The sequence below is a fragment of the Dysidea avara genome, chromosome 6, assembly GCF_963678975.1.
Source record: "Dysidea avara chromosome 6, odDysAvar1.4, whole genome shotgun sequence".
In the NCBI taxonomy this organism is placed as follows: domain Eukaryota; kingdom Metazoa; phylum Porifera; class Demospongiae; order Dictyoceratida; family Dysideidae; genus Dysidea; species Dysidea avara.
In genome coordinates this window covers 17,304,878-17,324,578 of record NC_089277.1, presented here as the reverse complement: position 1 = coordinate 17,324,578, position 19,701 = coordinate 17,304,878, and the positions used below count along the sequence as shown (strand labels likewise).

The 19,701-nt window shown below is 38.0% G+C and overlaps 1 protein-coding gene and 1 long non-coding RNA gene across 4 annotated transcripts; one reads left to right on the top strand and one right to left on the bottom strand.

Moving 5' to 3' along the window:
* Nucleotides 1–1,374: 1,374 nt before the first annotated feature.
* LOC136257255 (uncharacterized) lies at nucleotides 1,375–19,115 on the top strand. 3 transcript variants are annotated; one of them, XM_066050346.1, is made up of 21 exons: nucleotides 1,375–1,878; nucleotides 7,818–8,573; nucleotides 8,627–8,735; nucleotides 8,864–9,015; nucleotides 9,413–9,533; nucleotides 9,594–9,742; nucleotides 11,367–11,463; nucleotides 11,512–11,619; nucleotides 11,675–11,833; nucleotides 11,893–12,066; nucleotides 12,113–12,281; nucleotides 13,181–13,282; nucleotides 13,330–13,418; nucleotides 13,469–13,525; nucleotides 13,576–13,724; nucleotides 16,066–16,210; nucleotides 17,308–17,442; nucleotides 17,496–17,627; nucleotides 18,182–18,328; nucleotides 18,380–18,552; nucleotides 18,610–19,115. In XM_066050346.1, exons 1-21 carry the CDS (start codon nucleotides 1,406–1,408, stop codon nucleotides 18,758–18,760), a joined length of 3,747 nt encoding a protein of 1,248 aa, XP_065906418.1. In that variant the 5' UTR covers nucleotides 1,375–1,405; the 3' UTR covers nucleotides 18,761–19,115. The 3 variants fall into 3 exon arrangements, with proteins under 3 accessions (XP_065906418.1, XP_065906416.1, XP_065906417.1); XM_066050344.1 differs by having other exon boundaries at nucleotides 11,364–11,463; XM_066050345.1 differs by having other exon boundaries at nucleotides 11,364–11,463; nucleotides 13,330–13,422; nucleotides 13,473–13,525.
* LOC136257256 (uncharacterized) lies at nucleotides 3,049–6,718 on the bottom strand. The gene is made up of 3 exons (XR_010701873.1): nucleotides 6,662–6,718; nucleotides 3,286–3,407; nucleotides 3,049–3,227 (listed from the first exon to the last, which is right to left on the bottom strand). It is a non-coding gene; the product is annotated as an uncharacterized lncRNA (long non-coding RNA).
* Nucleotides 19,116–19,701: the final 586 nt, after the last annotated feature.

The window sequence follows — 19,701 nt, the reverse complement described above, 5'->3', positions numbered from 1 at the left end:
TCTCATTGTAGTAGCCTAATATTTCTAATGTAGAACATGCTGCAGAATTGTGAAAGTACCGTTAATATCGGTTGGCCTGCTGCTGCCGCTATTGTAGCCTGCCTGTTTCATGGATCATCTGGTAGCTAGCTAGAGAGCATGGTATGTAGATTGTTGTAGAGAATTAACTAACTCTTATTGTAATGATGTAATGTATGATGTAATGCGCATGATGGCTTTAATTAGAGTAATGATTCTTGTATCCGTGCGTGGTTGGGGAATCCGAGTTAGTAACCTCTAGGAGCGAACCGTATCACACTCGACTCGTCAATTGTAGGTTTTTTTTTGAAGTTCAGTACTGTCACTGAAGGTAGTCACAATAGCTGTATTTAAAGTTTAAGTAAACAAGCCAAACTGCTATGTCTTGCCATATATAAATGCAGCCATTCAGCTAGCTTAACTTGTGAATGCTCTATTAGAGTATTTTATTTTAAAACATGTAGGTGACTGTTGTATTAGAGATTATCGATCTGTTTATGGTTCTATGCCTACGTGGGGCAACAATAATCGAGACAATAATGCACAGTAGCTTTATCACACTCTACTAACGTTCTCACCAAGATCTAAGGCCACAAAGCCATTGGGCTATAGGCCACTTTATGCAATAACCCGAAGCTACACTGAATACAAAAATATCACATTTTCGCTCTTTCCACCAGACCCGGTACAGCAGCAGCCAATTCGTGGCTATGTGGTAATCACCAATAGATGGGTAATAGCATACTAGAAGTACAACCTCGTAGCTGGTCTACTTTCTGATATCGCAATAGAACCCCCATCTGCTCGCCCACGCACGTTACGATATGGCGGGTACTGTGGTGAATATTTCAAAAAGCAGACCAGCTACTCCATTGCGCTTCTAGCATGTCATTATCCATTAACAGACCGTTGCCATACTGCCACGAATTGGTTTTCTCTCTACCTCTGGTGTCAACAAACTACGGGCCAAAACGAAACAATTTTTCCCCGCGTCTTTTCACCATCACAAATGCACTGAACAGTCACTTAATGGCAGTTTGGTAGTCGCCTATCAATGGAGAATAAAGTACTACAGGGATATGAGTGTAATGAGCATAGTTTCTGAAAAAATGACCTTGGAGCCCGCCAAGTCGCTACACAAGATGAAGCGTTCCACTGCTACATCAGGAAGTAGACCAGTTACAAGTTTATGCTTCCAGTATGTTGTTACCCATTCATAGGTGGTTACCACATAAATCACGAATTAGCTGCTCCTGTACAAGGTCTGTTAGAAAGAACGAAGACGCAATTATTGGGGCTTTATCCACACGTCTCAAATAAACGCCGCATTTGTGACGTCACGTGAATACGCTCTGATGTGGCGACAGCGCCAGACTTATAAACGTGCATGGCGCTATCGTCAAAAATCCAGTTGAAAACGAAGAGAATGAATGTGATACTGGTATATTTCTTAGTTGTTTTTGTTTCCTGTTGGAGTATTGTACCTAGCCAAAACTGTACCGTAGAGACCCAGGATGTGATAGTTAGTGATCAGCGAGAACTGGATCAGTTACTGAACGATACGTCATCTATCAATGTTCCATTGTGTATTAGAATTGTATTTTCTGGAGACAGGTTTAAAATAGATATAGTAGAGTTGATGCGTGTACACTTCACCAGTTTGTCAATGATTGGTAGTGGAGGTCAAGTCAATATTGATTGTGTGGGTGATCAATCTGATTTAGAAGTATTGAGAAATAATCTGCTACCATTATCAAGTGCTTCACTAGTTCAAATTGATGGACTGACATTCACAAGGTGTCCAGTACCTCTACTGATTGAGGAAGCATCCACAGTTGTAATACAGAACTGTGTTTTCCGGTACGTATGTAAATGGTCACACAGTACTTATTAGATGCAGCTGTTTTATGTACGGCCAAAGAAACTTATCAAATGAATATATAATGATTAGTGGCTATACCATATAGCCAAATATTTCAAGGGGCAATATTTTTTATGCTGAACAATGTAGCTAATTGTTTGCAAACAATCCCAATTAATGTATTAGACTAAATGTTTCAAGGTCTAGTGACAGCTTCTTGCTGCAATTAGAATGTGGTTGGCACTGGATTCCAAATTCCAATATCCCAAAAAGCATAGTAGGAGGGATCCACACCTTTGGACATACATTTACTAGTTGTGAAATTTCTCACGTGTGTGTAGATAGTAAGAAGCAATTTTTATACCAATGTGTAAATGGGCTGCAATCCCAGTTGATATAACAGTATTGTTTTGTGGTGTGTGCGTGCGTGCGTGCGTGTGTGCATACGTGTGTGTGTGTGTGTGGTGTTTATATGCAGTGTGTGTGTGTTGCTTGCATGTGTGTGTAGTGTGTGTGAGGCAGCGTAGCCAACTGCTAGAGCATCGCCATGGTAATTGAGAGGTTTCAGGTTAGATGCCTGGTAGCACCAATGGATATCTGATGTTTACTGGGGAAGCAAATGCAACTCTGTCATTGCCTCGCTTAGTGGTGATGCAGAACCTTAAGCCCTGTGGCCCCACTCTGTGACACCTGAACAGTCCCCCCGTGGATCACTAGCCCTGTCCCAGGACAATTGCCTGCACAAGACTTGAGTGCCTAAGTTGTGGTGCACTGGCATCTCAGTACCTCGCTGGGCGGCAGTAGCTGTGTTTCGCATGGCTGCCAGAAGCTGTGTGTTTTTGTGGTTTGTGTGTGTGTGTTTGTGTGTGTGTGTGTGTTAGTGTGTGTGTGTGTTTGTGTGTGTGTGTGTGTGTGTGTGTTAGTGTGTGTGTGTGTGTTAGTGTGTGTGTGTGTGTGTGTTAGTGTGTGTGTGTTAGTGTGTGTGTGTGTTAGTGTGTGTGTGTTAGTGTGTGTGTGTTAGTGTGTGTGTGTGTGTGTTTGTAGTGTGTACATACATATGTATGTATGGAATGGGCAGATATGTTATGAGCCTGTTAAAGTGGACACTACTTCAAGCTGATGACAGGTCTGCATTTGAAACTGTTACCTAGCTGCCACATATCTGCTGCAGTCACAGATCTTGCACTTAAATAATTGACACTAACCTATACAAAGTTGACACACAGTTTTTTGTTTTTTTTACCACAATGCACAAATTGTGGCTTCTGCAACTACACGGTCATTGAAATAATAGTCAGTTTTCGTGTCAGTCCTATGCAAGGAGCTCCTGTGCTTGATTCTTTACTATCTGTAGAGGACAGCATATCGTAAGGTACGTAGCACAGAAAAGAATATTACATACTTACAGATAGCAATAAGTTGGGAGTCTTCCATGATGATAGTACCAGCATACCATCCAGCCAGGATAATGGAGTTACATTCACATATAGTACAGTAGTTTAGGGTATATCAATCAACTTTCTGTCATCTAGGTAATATTTTCAATTCCATAATAACATGTGTACTTTATGATACCATTTCCATGGTTACCAGCATTTCAGCCTGTTATGTAAAACCAGGAGCTTATAAGCACTGAAGACTTGCCTTGTGGTGCTTATGAGCTCTGACATAATTGCATTTAATGTGCTAGATTTCAAGGAAACAGCATAACTTGTGTGTATTGGTCTACAGTGTTAGGACTCGGATCAATATGTTCTTCATGAATCAATAAATGCACCAAAGTACAGGCGGTTTAACCCTATGTATATATACCCATGCATATCAATAGTAAGAAAAGGATAAAATATTTGCTGGTAAGTACCCCCAAAACCTTGAAATCAGCAAAATTTTTCTCCCTCTAAATATTTAGGCTTTCAAACGTACATCTAGAAAGCTAGATTTCACCACATTGCCCCACTATTCCCAATAAAATGGTGTCAAGCATCATCGCATCTGGCAAAATGTCCTCCATAGAGCCACTTAGAAACAAGATGCCCAACAATCATCTGCCATTATTTTACACCACCTCAGTCTGTGTCCCATACATATCTTTTCACTTGTTTTTATTCTCACTGGCTTTATATACTAGTAGACAATATATACAGTACATCACATGATGACTCAATGGTGGAGTATAAGATTGAAAGCATTGCTTATTTATAGGTAAGTCTAAAGTCCATCGTTTTGTCTCAAAAGTTCTCTTTTGCAATTACTAAGAATAACAGAAGGGTGCAGCTTATCTGTGTCATTGTGTGTGTACTCAATATAAGTTTGGTTTTAATACCCAAAGCTTAATATCAACTTTTGGAATTCTACCGATAGAATATTTGCATGTTTAAGTGTAAGTCACCCATTATCAAACTTAACTCACTGAATTTGGCTGGATCTGGGAAAAGCGGTCTTATATATTGCCCATGACAGCAGATTGGATTTTTCACCAAGAACACAAAGCTACATTAATAAACGATCAAATTTCACAATCAAAATCTGTTCAGCTAGACTTGAGTGGTCTACTTTTGCTGTCTGCTTATCCCAAGCACAGTGTCGATCCATACAGGTGGTTGGGGCCCCAATGGAGTTCTGGCCAGTGGCTGTGCATGGCTGTACAGCTCCATGGTGTGAATTAAGACCTGTGCTGTTAATGGCCTTTCATTTTAGCCAGTTTGAGATCTGAATGTCACATAACTTGGTCTACCATATAGTGGGATATTTTTGAGGGATGAAACTTTCACAAAACTGTGTAAAACACAATTTTTGCATTTTTTAAGTTCACGAAAGTCTTTTAGTAAGGTAATAGCTATGCATAAAAACCTGAAACACTTCATGATTATATTTTTACCAAGCTATCACGACTCGTGAAATTTGTGAAAGTTTCGTCCCTTGAAAATTTCGGGCTATACGGTAATTCATCCCTACACCTTCCTCTTTAATTTTAATATTTTAAAACAGTCCCTTGCCCACCTCTGGCCCCCATCTCCTACTATTTTTGGAGTTTGCCTGATAGAGTCAACATCGAGTTAAAAACTATCTAAAATTGCAGGAAACTCAAGTGTTGGCTACTTCTACTGTGGATGCTTTTAAAGGTAAAAAATTGGTGTACAACGTGTGAAAATTTGGTACACATACGTAGCTTCTACCATTGGCGAGTTACAACACACTGAATACTTTAAAGAGGCATTTCTCGATACTTTTAAATAGGCGATAATACTGGTTTTCCCAGACTGGGTCATGAATGGGCTTCACAACAGTAAAGGCTGAAATGATCTACTGCATGTACCGTAATAGCCAACAATACAAGTTTACAATAGTTGTGGGCTAGTTTCTACTGATAAACCACAAGCTCTATGTGCTGTGGTATGAATCAAACACAACCATACCATATAGCGGGTTATTTTCGAAGCAGAAATTTTCGTACAAGAAGCAAAATCTGAATTTCGAAAGATTTTAATTTCGAAGAGTGCATATTTCGAAGTCCGGATGGATTTCAAATAAACGGAAATTCGTGTCACAAATTATGAAAATGCATGAATGTTTGCCAAAAACTGACCTACTGATGGAATAATCCCCATTCTTGTGCACTGGAGAGAAGACTGAGGGAGTCTTGGGTGGAGTGAACTCACTGACACGATCATGCTCGATCATAGCTAGCTCATATCACCATAGATTCTAGAGCAGACGGCATCAATTCTCATTCTGGATCACCTGTTTTTTGGTTATTGGTACAGTAATGATACAGTTTACCCATTATCATCAGCAATACTGAGCTAAAACTCGAGGAATACATGAACGAATCGCCGAAAGTTGGACAGTTGCTTTCACTTGTGGGAATTTATTTTCGAAAAACAGCCGGACGTGGGAATTTATTTTCGAAGAGAAGGGCCTCTTCGAAATATCCGAAAATAAAAACCTTTCGAAAATTACCAGCTATACGGTAATTATTTTAATGAACACTTGTAACTCCTCAGCACATTGATGCATGTACTTCTGCAGTTAGGTTTTGTGTTGGAGATTGCACGTTTTTCCATATTTCATCCATTGTTTTTCAATGTGTTTCAGTATAAAAATAATATGGTGCAGGTTATTGCCAGGCCAGATGGTCAATACATTACATATGTACATACATAGTGGAGCCTCTATTTAGTGGAGCCTCTATTTAGTGGACACTTTGGAACCAAATAATTTTGATGAATGTTGTACAGAGATGTCCTTTCTCAGAGGTAAAATTGAGGTCTATAGGGACCACTGTCCTTTAAGAGAGGTTCCACTGTAAGTGAATGTTAGCTAGTTGTGTCACATTTTATGATATGCACAATTTATTTGTACTCCATGAATGATATGTGTTCTAACGGGCATTATACTGGTGAAAGGAACTCTACATTAGCCTCCGATGTTACTTCAAATAGCATGTAAACTGACAGCAAACAGCTCATGTGATTTTAACTTTGGTACAGTAGATTGTAGATCAGTTACAAATCCTTTCACTGGTGATATCATGTATGTGAAAAAAAGCCAATCAGATAGCTGCTTCATAAGAATTTGAATAGTCTGGCTACCTATCATCGGTTAGTTCCCATTTAAAATTTTTGTATGGCTGACAGCCAATACGCAAAACACTGTAACTAACACTAATTTTATAGTGTGCATTATTTGGAAACAACCTTGAAGCTTGTTTAATAAAATATAAGGGGTTATTTGACTAACAGGCATAGTTACTAGTATAAAAGCACTGCAGCAATAACTTACTAGACCAAGTGTTCTTCTAATGCATGAAGAAAACTTCTGTCAAAGATTCTATCTTCAACATGATACTTCCTGCTTCTTCAGATTTTTTTTTATTCCTCTTCATAACTAGTTTCCTTTTCAGATATTCAATAATATACACCTAAAAATCAGTTGAGTATCACTTCAGCTGCTCAGTACTGGTCATACCAGAAACTATTTTCTTTGTTCTTGATTCCATGCATGTGAAGTTGTTTTAAATTTTAAATTCATAACATGTGGTAAACTACTAGCTATATTCTATAGAGTTAAGTAGTTTGACATAGTTTCAGTAGGTATGTAAATTGGAGACAACTCTGTGAGTAGTGTTGCACCGATATGAGATTTTGCCGATATTCCGATAACCAATAGTGGATAGTATTTTCAAGCTGATAAACATAGCTGATCCGATATAGTACTACAAGGGTATCTACCTGCAAATTTTACTAGAAATTTGATTATAAAGGACCAGTTTAGCTTGTTTTTAAAGTGCTACAAATATGGCTGACCGTACATTTAATCAGTAATAACAACACTGTAGTGCAGGAAATGTAACTTGATGCATCATTTGGTACACAAGAGCATGTATTTCTACACATATCTGTATATGCTGCCTTTTCCATCACGATACCAATCCGATACCGATATACAAAAATACAGCTGATATATGGTTTTTCTGATAACCGATCTGATTATCAATGCAACGCTATCTGTGAGTAATATCAAAGGTTTGGAATATTTGAGGAGGAGGGGGACAGATCTGTTACAGGTGCATGACATGCAGTCTGTAGCGGGTCTGTAACAGGTCTACCTGTTGTGTATATAGTAGATGAGTAATAAATACTCGAAGGATAAGGCAAAACCAGGCCAAGAACAATCCAAAAAGCAAAACTAAGTGGTAAAATCATGATACTTGGGTCTGTTAAAGAACAAAATGAGATCCTAGCCACAACAATCATGTGATTTTTTTGGTGTGTGTGTGTGTGTGTGTGTGTGTGTGTGTGTGTGTGTGTGTGTGTGTGTGTGTGTGCGTGCGTGTAGTGTGTGTGTGTTGTGTGTGTGTGATAAATCAACACAGGCTCTGTAGTATGAAGTACGCAATACTTACTGTATATGAATCACATGTTAACTTTTATTGTAGTGATCATGAACACGGTGCAGTTAACGTTTACAATTCACAGAATGTTTTCATCACTAATTGTACGTTTTACAATAACACGTCAAGTAGCTACTTCACCAGGAAGCCATATCAAGGAAGTGCTGGTGGTCTTTCCATTGGCTACAATAGTCAGCTTGTTGCCATGACATTGAATGATGCAAATGTTCTTGTAGATAACTGTACTTTCACTGCCAATCGTGCAGCCCCACCCACTGGACTAAACCTATCACCAACAGAGTTGCTGGCTAGAAGAATTTTTAGTGGACGAGGTGGAGGCTTGTCTATACCAGTTAGCTTAGCAACAAGCTCACTAAATTGTGTGGTCAACAACAGTATGTTTGTCAACAATTATGCTGAAAGTTTTGGTGGTGGATATTACATTTTTATCAGTGGATTTGTTGTAAACCAGAATTACTTGATTGAAAACAATGTGTTTACCCAGAATGTGGCTGGGAACATTGCAGGGGCATTTAGTTTTGGAAATTTTGGAGGTCTTGATAACTTTTCCATTCTCAATTGCACAGTTTACAAGAGCTCGTTTACAGCAAACAGTGCAAATAGTGCTGGTTGTTCAAATCTTTTACCATCATATCCTGGGTTTCATAATGTATTTATGAAATTTGAAAAGTGCACATTCAGCAACAACACTGCTACAGAATATGCTGGAGCCATTGACATTGTATCTTACAACTTTTTTGGTAGTAGACAACATCAAAATCCTGTTGATTTCATCAATTGGTAATTTTTCTCTTACATAAGTCATAAAGCACTGATGCATGTTGCCATTTCAGCACATTTGATGGAAATTTTGGTGGAAATGGGGCTACTTTAAACCTTGGGTTTTCTAATGGAAGATTTGAAAATGTTACTTTCCAAAACCACAGAGGAGCTGTAATTAGAGTTAGTGATATATGTAATACATACATACTGCATGTACATGCCAACAATGTGATAAATAAATGTCCTTTGTGACATATAAATGATAGATATCTCCAAAGTATGAAATACAGTATTGATCTATGTTCTAGGCTGTTGCTAGCAGGATTGACCTACATGGATATGTTAATTTTATTGGGAACAATGCTGAAGATTTTGATGGCGGTAGTCTGTATTTGTTTACTTTCAGTCAAATGAACATGACACCTGATACACACCTCACATTTGCTAACAATACTGGAAGGTATTTTTGATATAGGGGAGACATAATGTCAGAATGCAACATTGTTTTTGACAATTGTTCAACTCCAGAGTCTGGTACCATAAATTATTTTGCTTCACTGATGAGAAAAGAGGTCTTGAAGTATACCTTAGCTATGTTTGGGACCTATTTGAATGGTCACTTTAAATGAGGTGATCTTATTAATGAGGTCCTGAAGTACATATTTGGGACCTACTTGATATGGTCACTATAATAAGGCAGTCTTATACAGTTAACAAGATTCATGCTTACCCTAGCTATTTTGGTGGTACTATACTTGACATGACTACTGTAATGAAATGAGGCTTTAATACTTCACGTATGTGTGCTCTGTAAGTGATAAATGTAAAAAAAGTTTTTAGATGTGTGTATTGTTTAGGTTAGGAGCTTCTATTGTTGTCAATAGTGGATTTACTCTTCCTGTGTATGAGAAGACGTTCAACAATCCCTTGTGTTTTATACAGTATGACAGCAAAATATCTCCTAATTTCTGGGATGATGTGAGTACTAAAATTACAACATGCACACTTAATGTACCTTTTGTGTTTGTATTGGTCTAGATTTCATTGGAGTTTACAGACAATAGAGCACTTATTGGATCAGCCATCTATGCAAATGGGTTGAATTATTGTTCTTGGTACTCATATTCTAGTCCGTATTTTTATTCAAACATCAGCAGTGTTCTACGGTGGCCATTTGTGTCTTACAGGTGAGATGGGACTACAAAAATGTAGATGTATATTCAAATGTGAAGTGCAAGAAAACGAAAGAATAAAAATAAAGTACATGTACTTGCATATCCCTGAATTGTTTGTGTGTGTGTGTGTGTGTGTGTGTGTGTGTGTGTGTGTGTGTGTGTGTGTGTGTGTGTGTGTGTGTGTGTGTGTGTGTGTGTGTGTGTGTGTGTGTGTGTGTGTGTGTGTTGCTCCAGTTTATCCAGCTGTTTACTGTAATATCAATGGGTACCTGGTGTAAACTGAGGAACTGTCCATGTCTTGCATGGTGGGTGAAAGGGACTTCAGGTGCCCACACCTTCACCTGTGAGACATTGCCACAGTCTCCTTGATCTGCCACTATGCACACACACACACATATGCACGCACGCACACACACATACGCACACACACACACACACACACACACACACACACACACACACACACACACACACACACACACACACACAAAGCAAAAGCAAACAAAGCAAAAGCAAGCAAAGCCAAAAGCAAGCAAAGCCAAAAGCAAGCAAAGCAAAGCCTTCGGCAGCCATGCGAAACATAGCTATTGCCGCCCAGTGAACCAGCACTGGGATGCCTGTGCACCACTCAGGCACTTGAGCCTTGTGCAAGCAAATCCTCCTGGGACAGGGCTAGTAACCTGCAGGAGGACTGTCCAGGTCTCATGAAGAGAGGTCATGGAACCTAAAGTTCCACAATGACTTCAACACCACTAAGTGAGACAAGGACAGTTGGGCATTTGCTTCCCCAGTTTACACCAGGTACCCATTGATGTTACAGCTGGATGGGCTGCTTCCCCATTTGACACCAGGCCACCAGGTCCCCATTTAAACAGCTGGGTAGACTGGAGCAATGTGAGTAAAGTTTCTTGCTCAAGGAAACAACAACAACAATACCAAAGTGGCTCAACCGGGAATCGAATCTGGAACCTTTTGATTACCAGGCCGATGCCCTGACCACTTGGCTATGTTGCCTCACAACGCACACACACATACACACACACACACACACACATGCACAGACACAAGCAAAAAAGCAAAGCCTTCAGCTGCCTTGCTACCACGGCCACACCTACCCAGTGGACACCTGTGTGCTACTCATGGGGCAGGACTGGTAACCCCTTCCCCCCCTCCCCCAAAAAAACGAAAAACAACAACAATAACAACACATACATGATTGAGATACTCTAAAGAGCAGTCAGTCAAATAGTCTAATAGAACAGCCATCACATATAGTGCTATTGAGAATCTTCCACGGTTACTGAATATGAAAAATCTAGTATCAAAAGCTGTCTAATTGAGACATATTGGTGTCCAGGTGGGACTTCCAACATATTTTCAAGTATCATTCATTATGGGACAGGACTACTAACCCACTGGAGGCTATACCAGGTAAAGGTGTGGGCATTGTTGCAAACAATTCTCTTTCAGCTTAAAGACATATGTATACTGGCATGTGTACCATTTGGCCTAATTTTGGTACATCTCTATAAACAACAAATACGAGTGTATATGCATGTAGCTTCCATTGTGCTAATTTACATGTGTGTGTTCTAATAGACTATATTGTGTCTTGTCCCATTTCACCATTTAGCAGTACAAATGTCAATACTGGTCACAGTGAAGTGGATGCCCTTAACAATACGCTTGCTGTACAGACTCCTGCTGTGAATTTTGTGATACAGAATTCAACTGTTAGTCTCCATGTACACTGTATGTAGATTACACCCCATGATATGTAGTTAACAACTTATCCTGGGAAAACAGAACAGTTTACAATACTATCTTATGATGAAGAGGATTTTTTAACAACAGACATTGTAGAGATAATTGGTAATCAGCCAGAAAATGTAAGTATAGACTACATGTGCATAGGAGAGTGGTTTAACTCTTAAAACAATGCAGGGCATCTCATTCGCATTCAACCCAACTGCTACAACAGTAAGACCTTCACTGCCGAACTTTGATATACTATATCACATTAAAGCATCAGAGTCACTCACAGACAAAAGTATGAAATCAAACTACATCATTACAGTTGCGGCTTTCAGGACACAATCATTTGTAAGAAGTTTTTGTACATATAATGGATCATTTCATTGCATTCGGCTTTGTATTCATAGTTACATGCTAATCGACATCAAGTGGAGTATTTCAATTTGACGGTGACTTCATGTCCTCCTGGTCTTGTTTTACTTGCCACTGATGTAGAAGATGAGTACAAGTGTCAGTGTAATAATAATAATGATCAAAATATTGTGGACTGTCTGCCAAACCAGAGAAGAATAATATTAGAGGTAGTCAGTTATCAGTTATTGTATTATTGTAATTGTTTTATTACAGGAAGGATACTGGGCACAGTACATTAATACCGGATCACTGAATGGTTATTTTGAATACTATAAATGTCCACCTGGTTACTGTCGTTGTAGTAAATATAGTGGTGATAATTTGTGTAACAGTGTATATGTTTATGATGATGATGATCTTCAGTGTGTCTGTGATAGACAAGGTATGGTGTGTGTATTTCTGCTGGCAATTTGTAATTGACAATTTTAATGGCTTCACTTTGAAAACTGAAAAGTGTACATCCAAGTGTGCACTGTGACACTGATTTTGTGTGCAGAGACACTTGCTTTTTCTGTTTAATCTTACCATAACATGTAGCCAAGAGTGAATAATGATATTCACTCTTGGTGTAGCTATATGTATGAAAAATTTTCCAGTATTATATTTATCAGACAGAAAAGAGAGGAGTTATCAACTCCTGAATAACTTGCTTGACAGTGATACCCTGTCTCGTCTTGCCTTCATCATAAAGTACAATGAGGGATCATGTCAATAAATAAACCTTTTGCAGTGAACATTGTCAAACACTTTTCAGTCACTCAACACTGTCATATTTACTTTTTGTCATATTTACTTTTTGTCAGTGAGAATGATTGAAACAGTCTTCCAGAATACACTGTTGAAACATGTTTTATTTCCTAGAGGTCTGTGTTCTAGCAAAGCTGTGTAGAATTTACTTGACTAACTATACAAAGGCATCCATGCATGGATATGTAACTTGTGCATCTGCTTAATCATGCATGACATTTCTGATTCTTTAACCACCATCTGACATGTACCAGAAGACACTTTTCTAAAACCAGTTTTGTATACTTTAAGGCCTGAAAATCAGCAAATTGATGGTGATGCTACTACAGAGCTAGCTTTTGTCTAGCTTAAATGTAATTCAAGATGGTTTCAAAATCTGCATGGCCACACACATTTGTTGTGAGAGTTTCAGTGTCCACATTTGTTGTGAGAGTTTCAGTGTCAACAAGTTACCCTACAAGATTGGTTGTTCATAAAACATTAGGCATCCAAATGACTGAAGGCTGTGTGTACCATAGTATTTTATTCACACAGGTTATTTGTGTGGTGGTTGTCATGGTGATAAAGGGTTAAGTGTTCTTCTCAACAATTGTGTCTCCTGTGGAAGTGTTAATGTACTTTTGCTATTGGCGTTAAGTAAGTGATGTCAGGATTATAGCACTTGTTATTGTGTTATTTAATAGTCATAGTGGACATACTTGTTATCACTGGAGTTCTTCTGAGTTCCCTGACACTACCTCAATGGCTTTATCCCTTTCTGTTTTATCTACAAGTATGTGTACACATGACATGTAACAATTGGTCACTTGTATACTAACACAGGTAGCTCCTTATGTAGCACAGTATTTCCCAGCAACATTTAGTGCTGTTCAGCCATATGTAAGTAACATTGTGTATTAGTATGTAAAATACTTTGTGTATAATTTTAGTTGTACTACATCAGCAGTGCCATCAGCCTTTACTTTCCCTATGACTTTTGTCTGTACTCTGGAATGAGTGCGGTAGTCTCCTATACTATCAGATATATACCACTGTTGTTAACAGTTGTCATTTCTGCCATTGTCTACATTGCTGCAACGTGAGAACATAATAATTATGTACATGCTTATACTCTAGGTTACAGAAATGTGTAGTACCTTATTTGAAAAGTGCATATACACATGAGAATATGGTCAGCTTCAACCATGTATCAACTATAGTCCAACCCCTGGTGTTTAGAATGAAAATATATTTCATTCTAAACACCAGAGGTTGGACTATATATTGAGACTATATTTGAGATTATAGTTGAGACTATAATCACACAAACTCTATCACCATCCCTGTACACATGTCAAAGTGTTAATGAGTTTATCTAAGCGCAATAAATTATGCATGCAAAATGTATAATACATTGATTTTACATGTACAGCAGGTCAAAGATTCATTGCTTTATATGAGGTTGGGTAACACTAGAGAAGTTTTTTGAAATACAGTAGTTTGTAATGCAATACAGTGTAACCTCACTTTTCTGAACTCCAGTTATCCAAACTTTCAGCTAATTGAACTCTGAAGTTTGATATATTAGAGTAGTTAATTTTTCATTTTATATTTGAAATACATTCTCATTATAGAATGAGAATGTATTTCAAATATAAAATGAAATATAGTCTCATTCTGGAACAGCTGCCTTCTCATCACTTCACCAAATAAAAGTTGACACCAGAGGTTGGACTATAGTTGAGATTATAGAATATATTTCAAATATAAAATGAAAAATTAACTACTCTAATATATCAAACTTCAGAGTTCAGTTAGCTGAAAGTTTGGATAACTGGAGTTCAGAAAAGTGAGGTTACACTGTATTGCATTACAACGTATTTCAAAAAACTTCTCTAGTGTTACCCAAACTCATATAAAGCAATGACTCTTTGACCTGCTGTACATGTAAAATCAATGTACTATACATTTTGCATGCATAATTTATTGCGCTTAGATAAACTCATTAACACTTTGACATGTGTACAGTGATGGTGATAAGAGTTCTGTGTTCACTGTTGCTTGTATTTTGTATATGCACATGTATACTATACATACAACACACCAATGCACACCACACAACATAATGCACACACACACACATTCACTCACATACTCACACATGTACTGTATGCACACACGAACACATGCACATGCAAACTCATGCACACAAACTCTACACACGTGCGCACATACACACACAAACTCTGTACACACGCACACTTTGGATTTTGGTAGCTACCCACTGTATGGTGTACTGTGATAGCAGAGCTCTAGGATTGCTGACATGTTGGTAGCTCCACTAAATTGGCGATGTCTAGTTAAATCACCCAGTCTCCGGAAACAACGACCAAAAGCACAGTAAAATGCCCCTAAGTTGGAAAAAATGTTAGCAAAACAGGTGATTATCCCTCTGTTTTGTACCAGAACATCAACAGCACTGGAGCACAGCTCTGACCACTGATAAGATCCTGGCATAACTGGTATTCTCATCCTCAACACCAGTGGCACACAAATCACCCATCACCTAATCATGCCATCTCTTCCTAGGCCAATGGAACAGCTGCCTTCTCATCACTTCACCAAATAAAAGTTGTTTAAGGGCATGACCCTCGTCCATGCAGCCCAAGTGGCCTAACCATCATGACCCCCATTCCAAAAGACAATTAACCGGGACATACGTACCAAACTGAACTGACAATTGTTGAGAAGTGTGACACTCATTCCATTGTTGGAATCTAGATACTTCTAGGATGGTGGAAACACAATGATTATGGAAAACAGTTAATCTACATAGATAAGGGGCTTTAGTGTCCAGTCTCAGCACCATACAACAAACTGGAAACTACTACTGCATTGTAAATGGTTCTCTTAATACAGACAGAAAGAGTGCGATTGGTAACCACAGTGAGCCAAAAGCCTTAGATGCCTTGGCGATCTGACAATTACCACAAGCTGACAAATTTGAACCCAAATAAGTGAAATCCTTCACTCCATTTTCCATTCCCACTGAAGAAACATAATTGCTAGTCCCTTAGTTTACTTCTCACCCTTAAAAACTTGACCAATTTCAAATGCAAAGCAAAAAGCAAAGCGTATGGTAGCTGTGTGAAACACAGCTAGCAAACAAGCACTGGGATGCCTATGCACCATTCAGGCACTTCAGGCAAATCCTGGGGCAGGGATAGTAACCCGCAAGAGGACTGTCCAGGTCTCACAGAGAGAGGTCATGGAACCCAAGGTTCCACAATGACTCCTAAACCACTAATTGAGACAAGGACAGACAGACAGACACACTCACACACACTCGTGCACACACACACACACCACACATGCATGTGCAGGGGTTTGACAGCCTTTAACTATGGATTGCTGATGAATGAATGTATACATACATATAGGAAATACAAGATATCATCGAAGTTTCGGATAACATGGAATGGATTGTGGCTACTGATCATGTTACTGTACACTGATGCTGTAAACACTTCAGTATCTGTGCTGCATTGTCCTGTACTAGAAGACTCTGATGGAACAAAGAAACTGGTTCGTGTACACACATCCATTTGCACTGCAATGCATGCACACATTCTTCTAGAGTTCTGTATTTATAATTTTGAACATTAACTTGCACTTAGACTTGCTTAATCAAAATTTTTCTTTTATGTGTTAACTATTGAGGAAAGATGGTAAGGCATTGTGAAGTTGCATTAATTTTGTAGATCTAAATCCACTGTTATTGTATTGCTTGTTTCCCATCTGTTGGTGCAACAATACTTGATGCAAGTGACAGGTGATTATAATTATACACCGTGTTGTGATAAAGTATGATTGTTCTATTAGAGTATTAATTTAAAAACTGAAGTTGGGTTCCAGTGATAAAAGTAGTGAAATAAGATGTGAATGATGGTAGCTATATTATAATGTAGCTATGTGGGGAAATCCCTACATTGGCATGTTATTACCATGCATACGTATGTTCAATGCCAAGAATCTTTTGTGGCATCTAATACGCTCTTCTAATGCTGATATGGTTTCGTTGCATGAAAGAGATTACAACCGAGCAGTGTAATGGAAGATAAAAGGAAAGCCAAGGATTAGAGGGCATGCAGACACTCGTTGGAACCCCAAAAACACATCCCAAAAAGTGATTTATAGACATAGTGGCATGGCTATAGCAGCAATTTAGTAGACCAAAATCAAGTTTTGGTGATTTTTAAAATTCAATATTTGGCCCTCTGTATAAGTGTTTTCTTGTTTTTAATGCTGGAGTTGATGCTATAAATGCAGTAAGACTTTTCCTTAAGGTGCTTTTGTTGCGTATGATATTTCTATGATGCATGGTTTCAATTAAATGGCAGCATTTTTTGCAGAAGCCATTTTAGCAGGAGATCCCAACTAAAATGCACCCTATGAATCCAGTCCTTAGTTTATGTACTTTTCTGCTGTGCTCATGCATAGTTAATATTTACTGTGTTTATTTACCAAAAAGTTGATGTGGAAGGTGCCAATACAGTAGTAATGATGGCCTAATAGCTTTTTTGGAGTGTTAGTAACAATGCAGTAACTGATAAGCAGTTTTACTAACAATAGAAAAGTACGTATATACTTATGATTGTAGTTATTTTTCTTCATTCACACAGAGATGGTATGCAGATGGAAGAGTGGAGTGTTTTACTGGAGGTCATATTCCTCTAGCTATTGTGGCCATCCTTGTGGTAGTATTTTGTATATTGTTAGCGTTATTTGTGATAGCAGTTGCACTGAAGAAAATTCAGGTACATTATAAAAGCTATATGGTAAACTTTTCCATTGGTAAATGTACATACAGCGACACTGGGTACACTCCATGGCCAGAACTCTAAAAGAACCATTTAAAGATAGTAAATACTGGTGGGCATCAGTTGAGTTACTCAGAAGATATGTAATCATCATATTGATTGTTACTGTTCCTAGAAACTTGGTAAGTTAAGGTCATCCACATAAAGTTGCTGCATCTGCATAAAAACATGTTATAAAATACTGGCTCAGTAATGCTATAATTTATAATCACCGAGTTACCAATAAACCGACAACAGGTGGGATTAGGTGGGATTAGGTGGGATTGTTCTAAAGACCTGTTCAATGAATAAAGAATATTGATATTTATTGACAGCAATATCAGTAATTTAGAAGTAACAAAAATTAGTCAATTTTGTCCAATCTTCTGCTAGCTGCTGTATCTTCAGCCTGGCTGTACTGAGTCCTATCCTTCTCTAATCTCTATTCTGCAACAACACAAAAGCCTTTTACTTAAAGAACTATTCAAACAACACTCTTACAACTGGCTATAGACAGACTGAATTCCTGTCCAAAAGGTCCTTTTATTCTATCTGTTGACCTGTCATATGACATCACTTTTGTAGATTCTAGGTCATTTTATAAGGTTTCATCTACACATGTTGATGACTCAGTTTCTGTAAATGTTACCCTATTAAGAACTTATAACAAAGATGAAATAATTTTGTCTTGATGTAGATTCCGGTGCTACTGGCAACAATGGTGTGTACAGCATTATATGCTTACATTCAGCCATACCAGAACTTCTATGTCAATATACTAGAGACTGTTGTATTAACAGATTTGCTGTTACTATTAACCATTGCGTCTACTGAACAATTCCAGGTTAACCACTATTCCGTAAGTGTATGTAGTACATATGTACTTTGTTAACAGAATTCAGTTTTTGATGTCAGTCACTCATTTGAAATTGACGAATGTGGAGAAGTGAAATCACTGAGTGAACATGCAGCTATTTTGATACCATTCTATTATATTCCATTAATAATGTTGATAGTACTGGTCACTATACTACTTGTAGCTCATACTAAGTTATCATGTCCCTTCAGGTTAGCCATGCAGTATTAAGAGTGACATTTACTCTATATTGTTTTATTCTTTTATAGATCTTTGTATAGGAGAGAATGGAATCTCAGTAATAATAATGATCAATTTGCTGATGACAATAATTCATCTACTGAACTGTTCAGTGCACCAGTCAAATCATATTATGTGGAGTTTGATAAGGAGAGTGAAACTCTACAGTTGGTGTCATAGCCACTATGTGTGCATGCCACCATCCATATAATATATATTGTTTACATTTTACATTTATACATGTCTAAAGAAAAAAACAACCCAACTATGCAAAAAGGTGTGTCAATGACACAAAAAATTCCAGGATTAAGAAATTTGTGAGATCAATTGTGGCAACTAAAAGGTAGCTACAATAATCCTATTTTTAATATTATATATAGCTAATGACGACATGCCATATAACTGAATTCCATTAAGGAAGCGCAGGGGCGGATCCAGAGTTTGGAAAGAGGGGGGCACCTTTTTGAAAAACAGTTGAAGACCAAAAAAAACTTGCTGAAAACCAGTTGAAGACAAAAAAAAAAAAAAAAGACAATAATAGCTAGTTATCTTTACCAACTATATCACGTCTGTTATGTAAAATAAAATCCTATTTATAGCTTCATAGGTAAGCTATACTGCCTCATGAACATTGTGACTGCTTTATTAGAGTAATTGACTGCTCTATTAGAATATCTCGATCTTGTATGCAATTTCTTGAAGGGGGGGGGGGGGGGGGGGATTTGCCCCAAATGCCCCATCCTGGATCCGCCATTGAAGCGAGTACCCAGTTAGGTTTTCAACATCCAATGAGATTATATTTAAGGTATTATATATGTGCTAACTCTTTGGGAACAATTGCTAATTGGTTATAGTCACTTATACAGTAGTAAATAACTTCAAACGCTTGAATGTGTGACTGGATAGAAAACTTTCTTGCAATGGCATCTTTTAAAATCTCTCTGTCCCATAACAATATCTCTGTACTGTGTATATGACCAGGAGCTTAATAATTGCCCAAAGGCATGATATTCTTTATTTTATAGTTCCAACCATTACCGAATTCCCATTAACTATCAAGTCCATATAGGGAAGTCATCCTATATAACATTTGCTGCTGATCAGCGATTTGTTATATAATC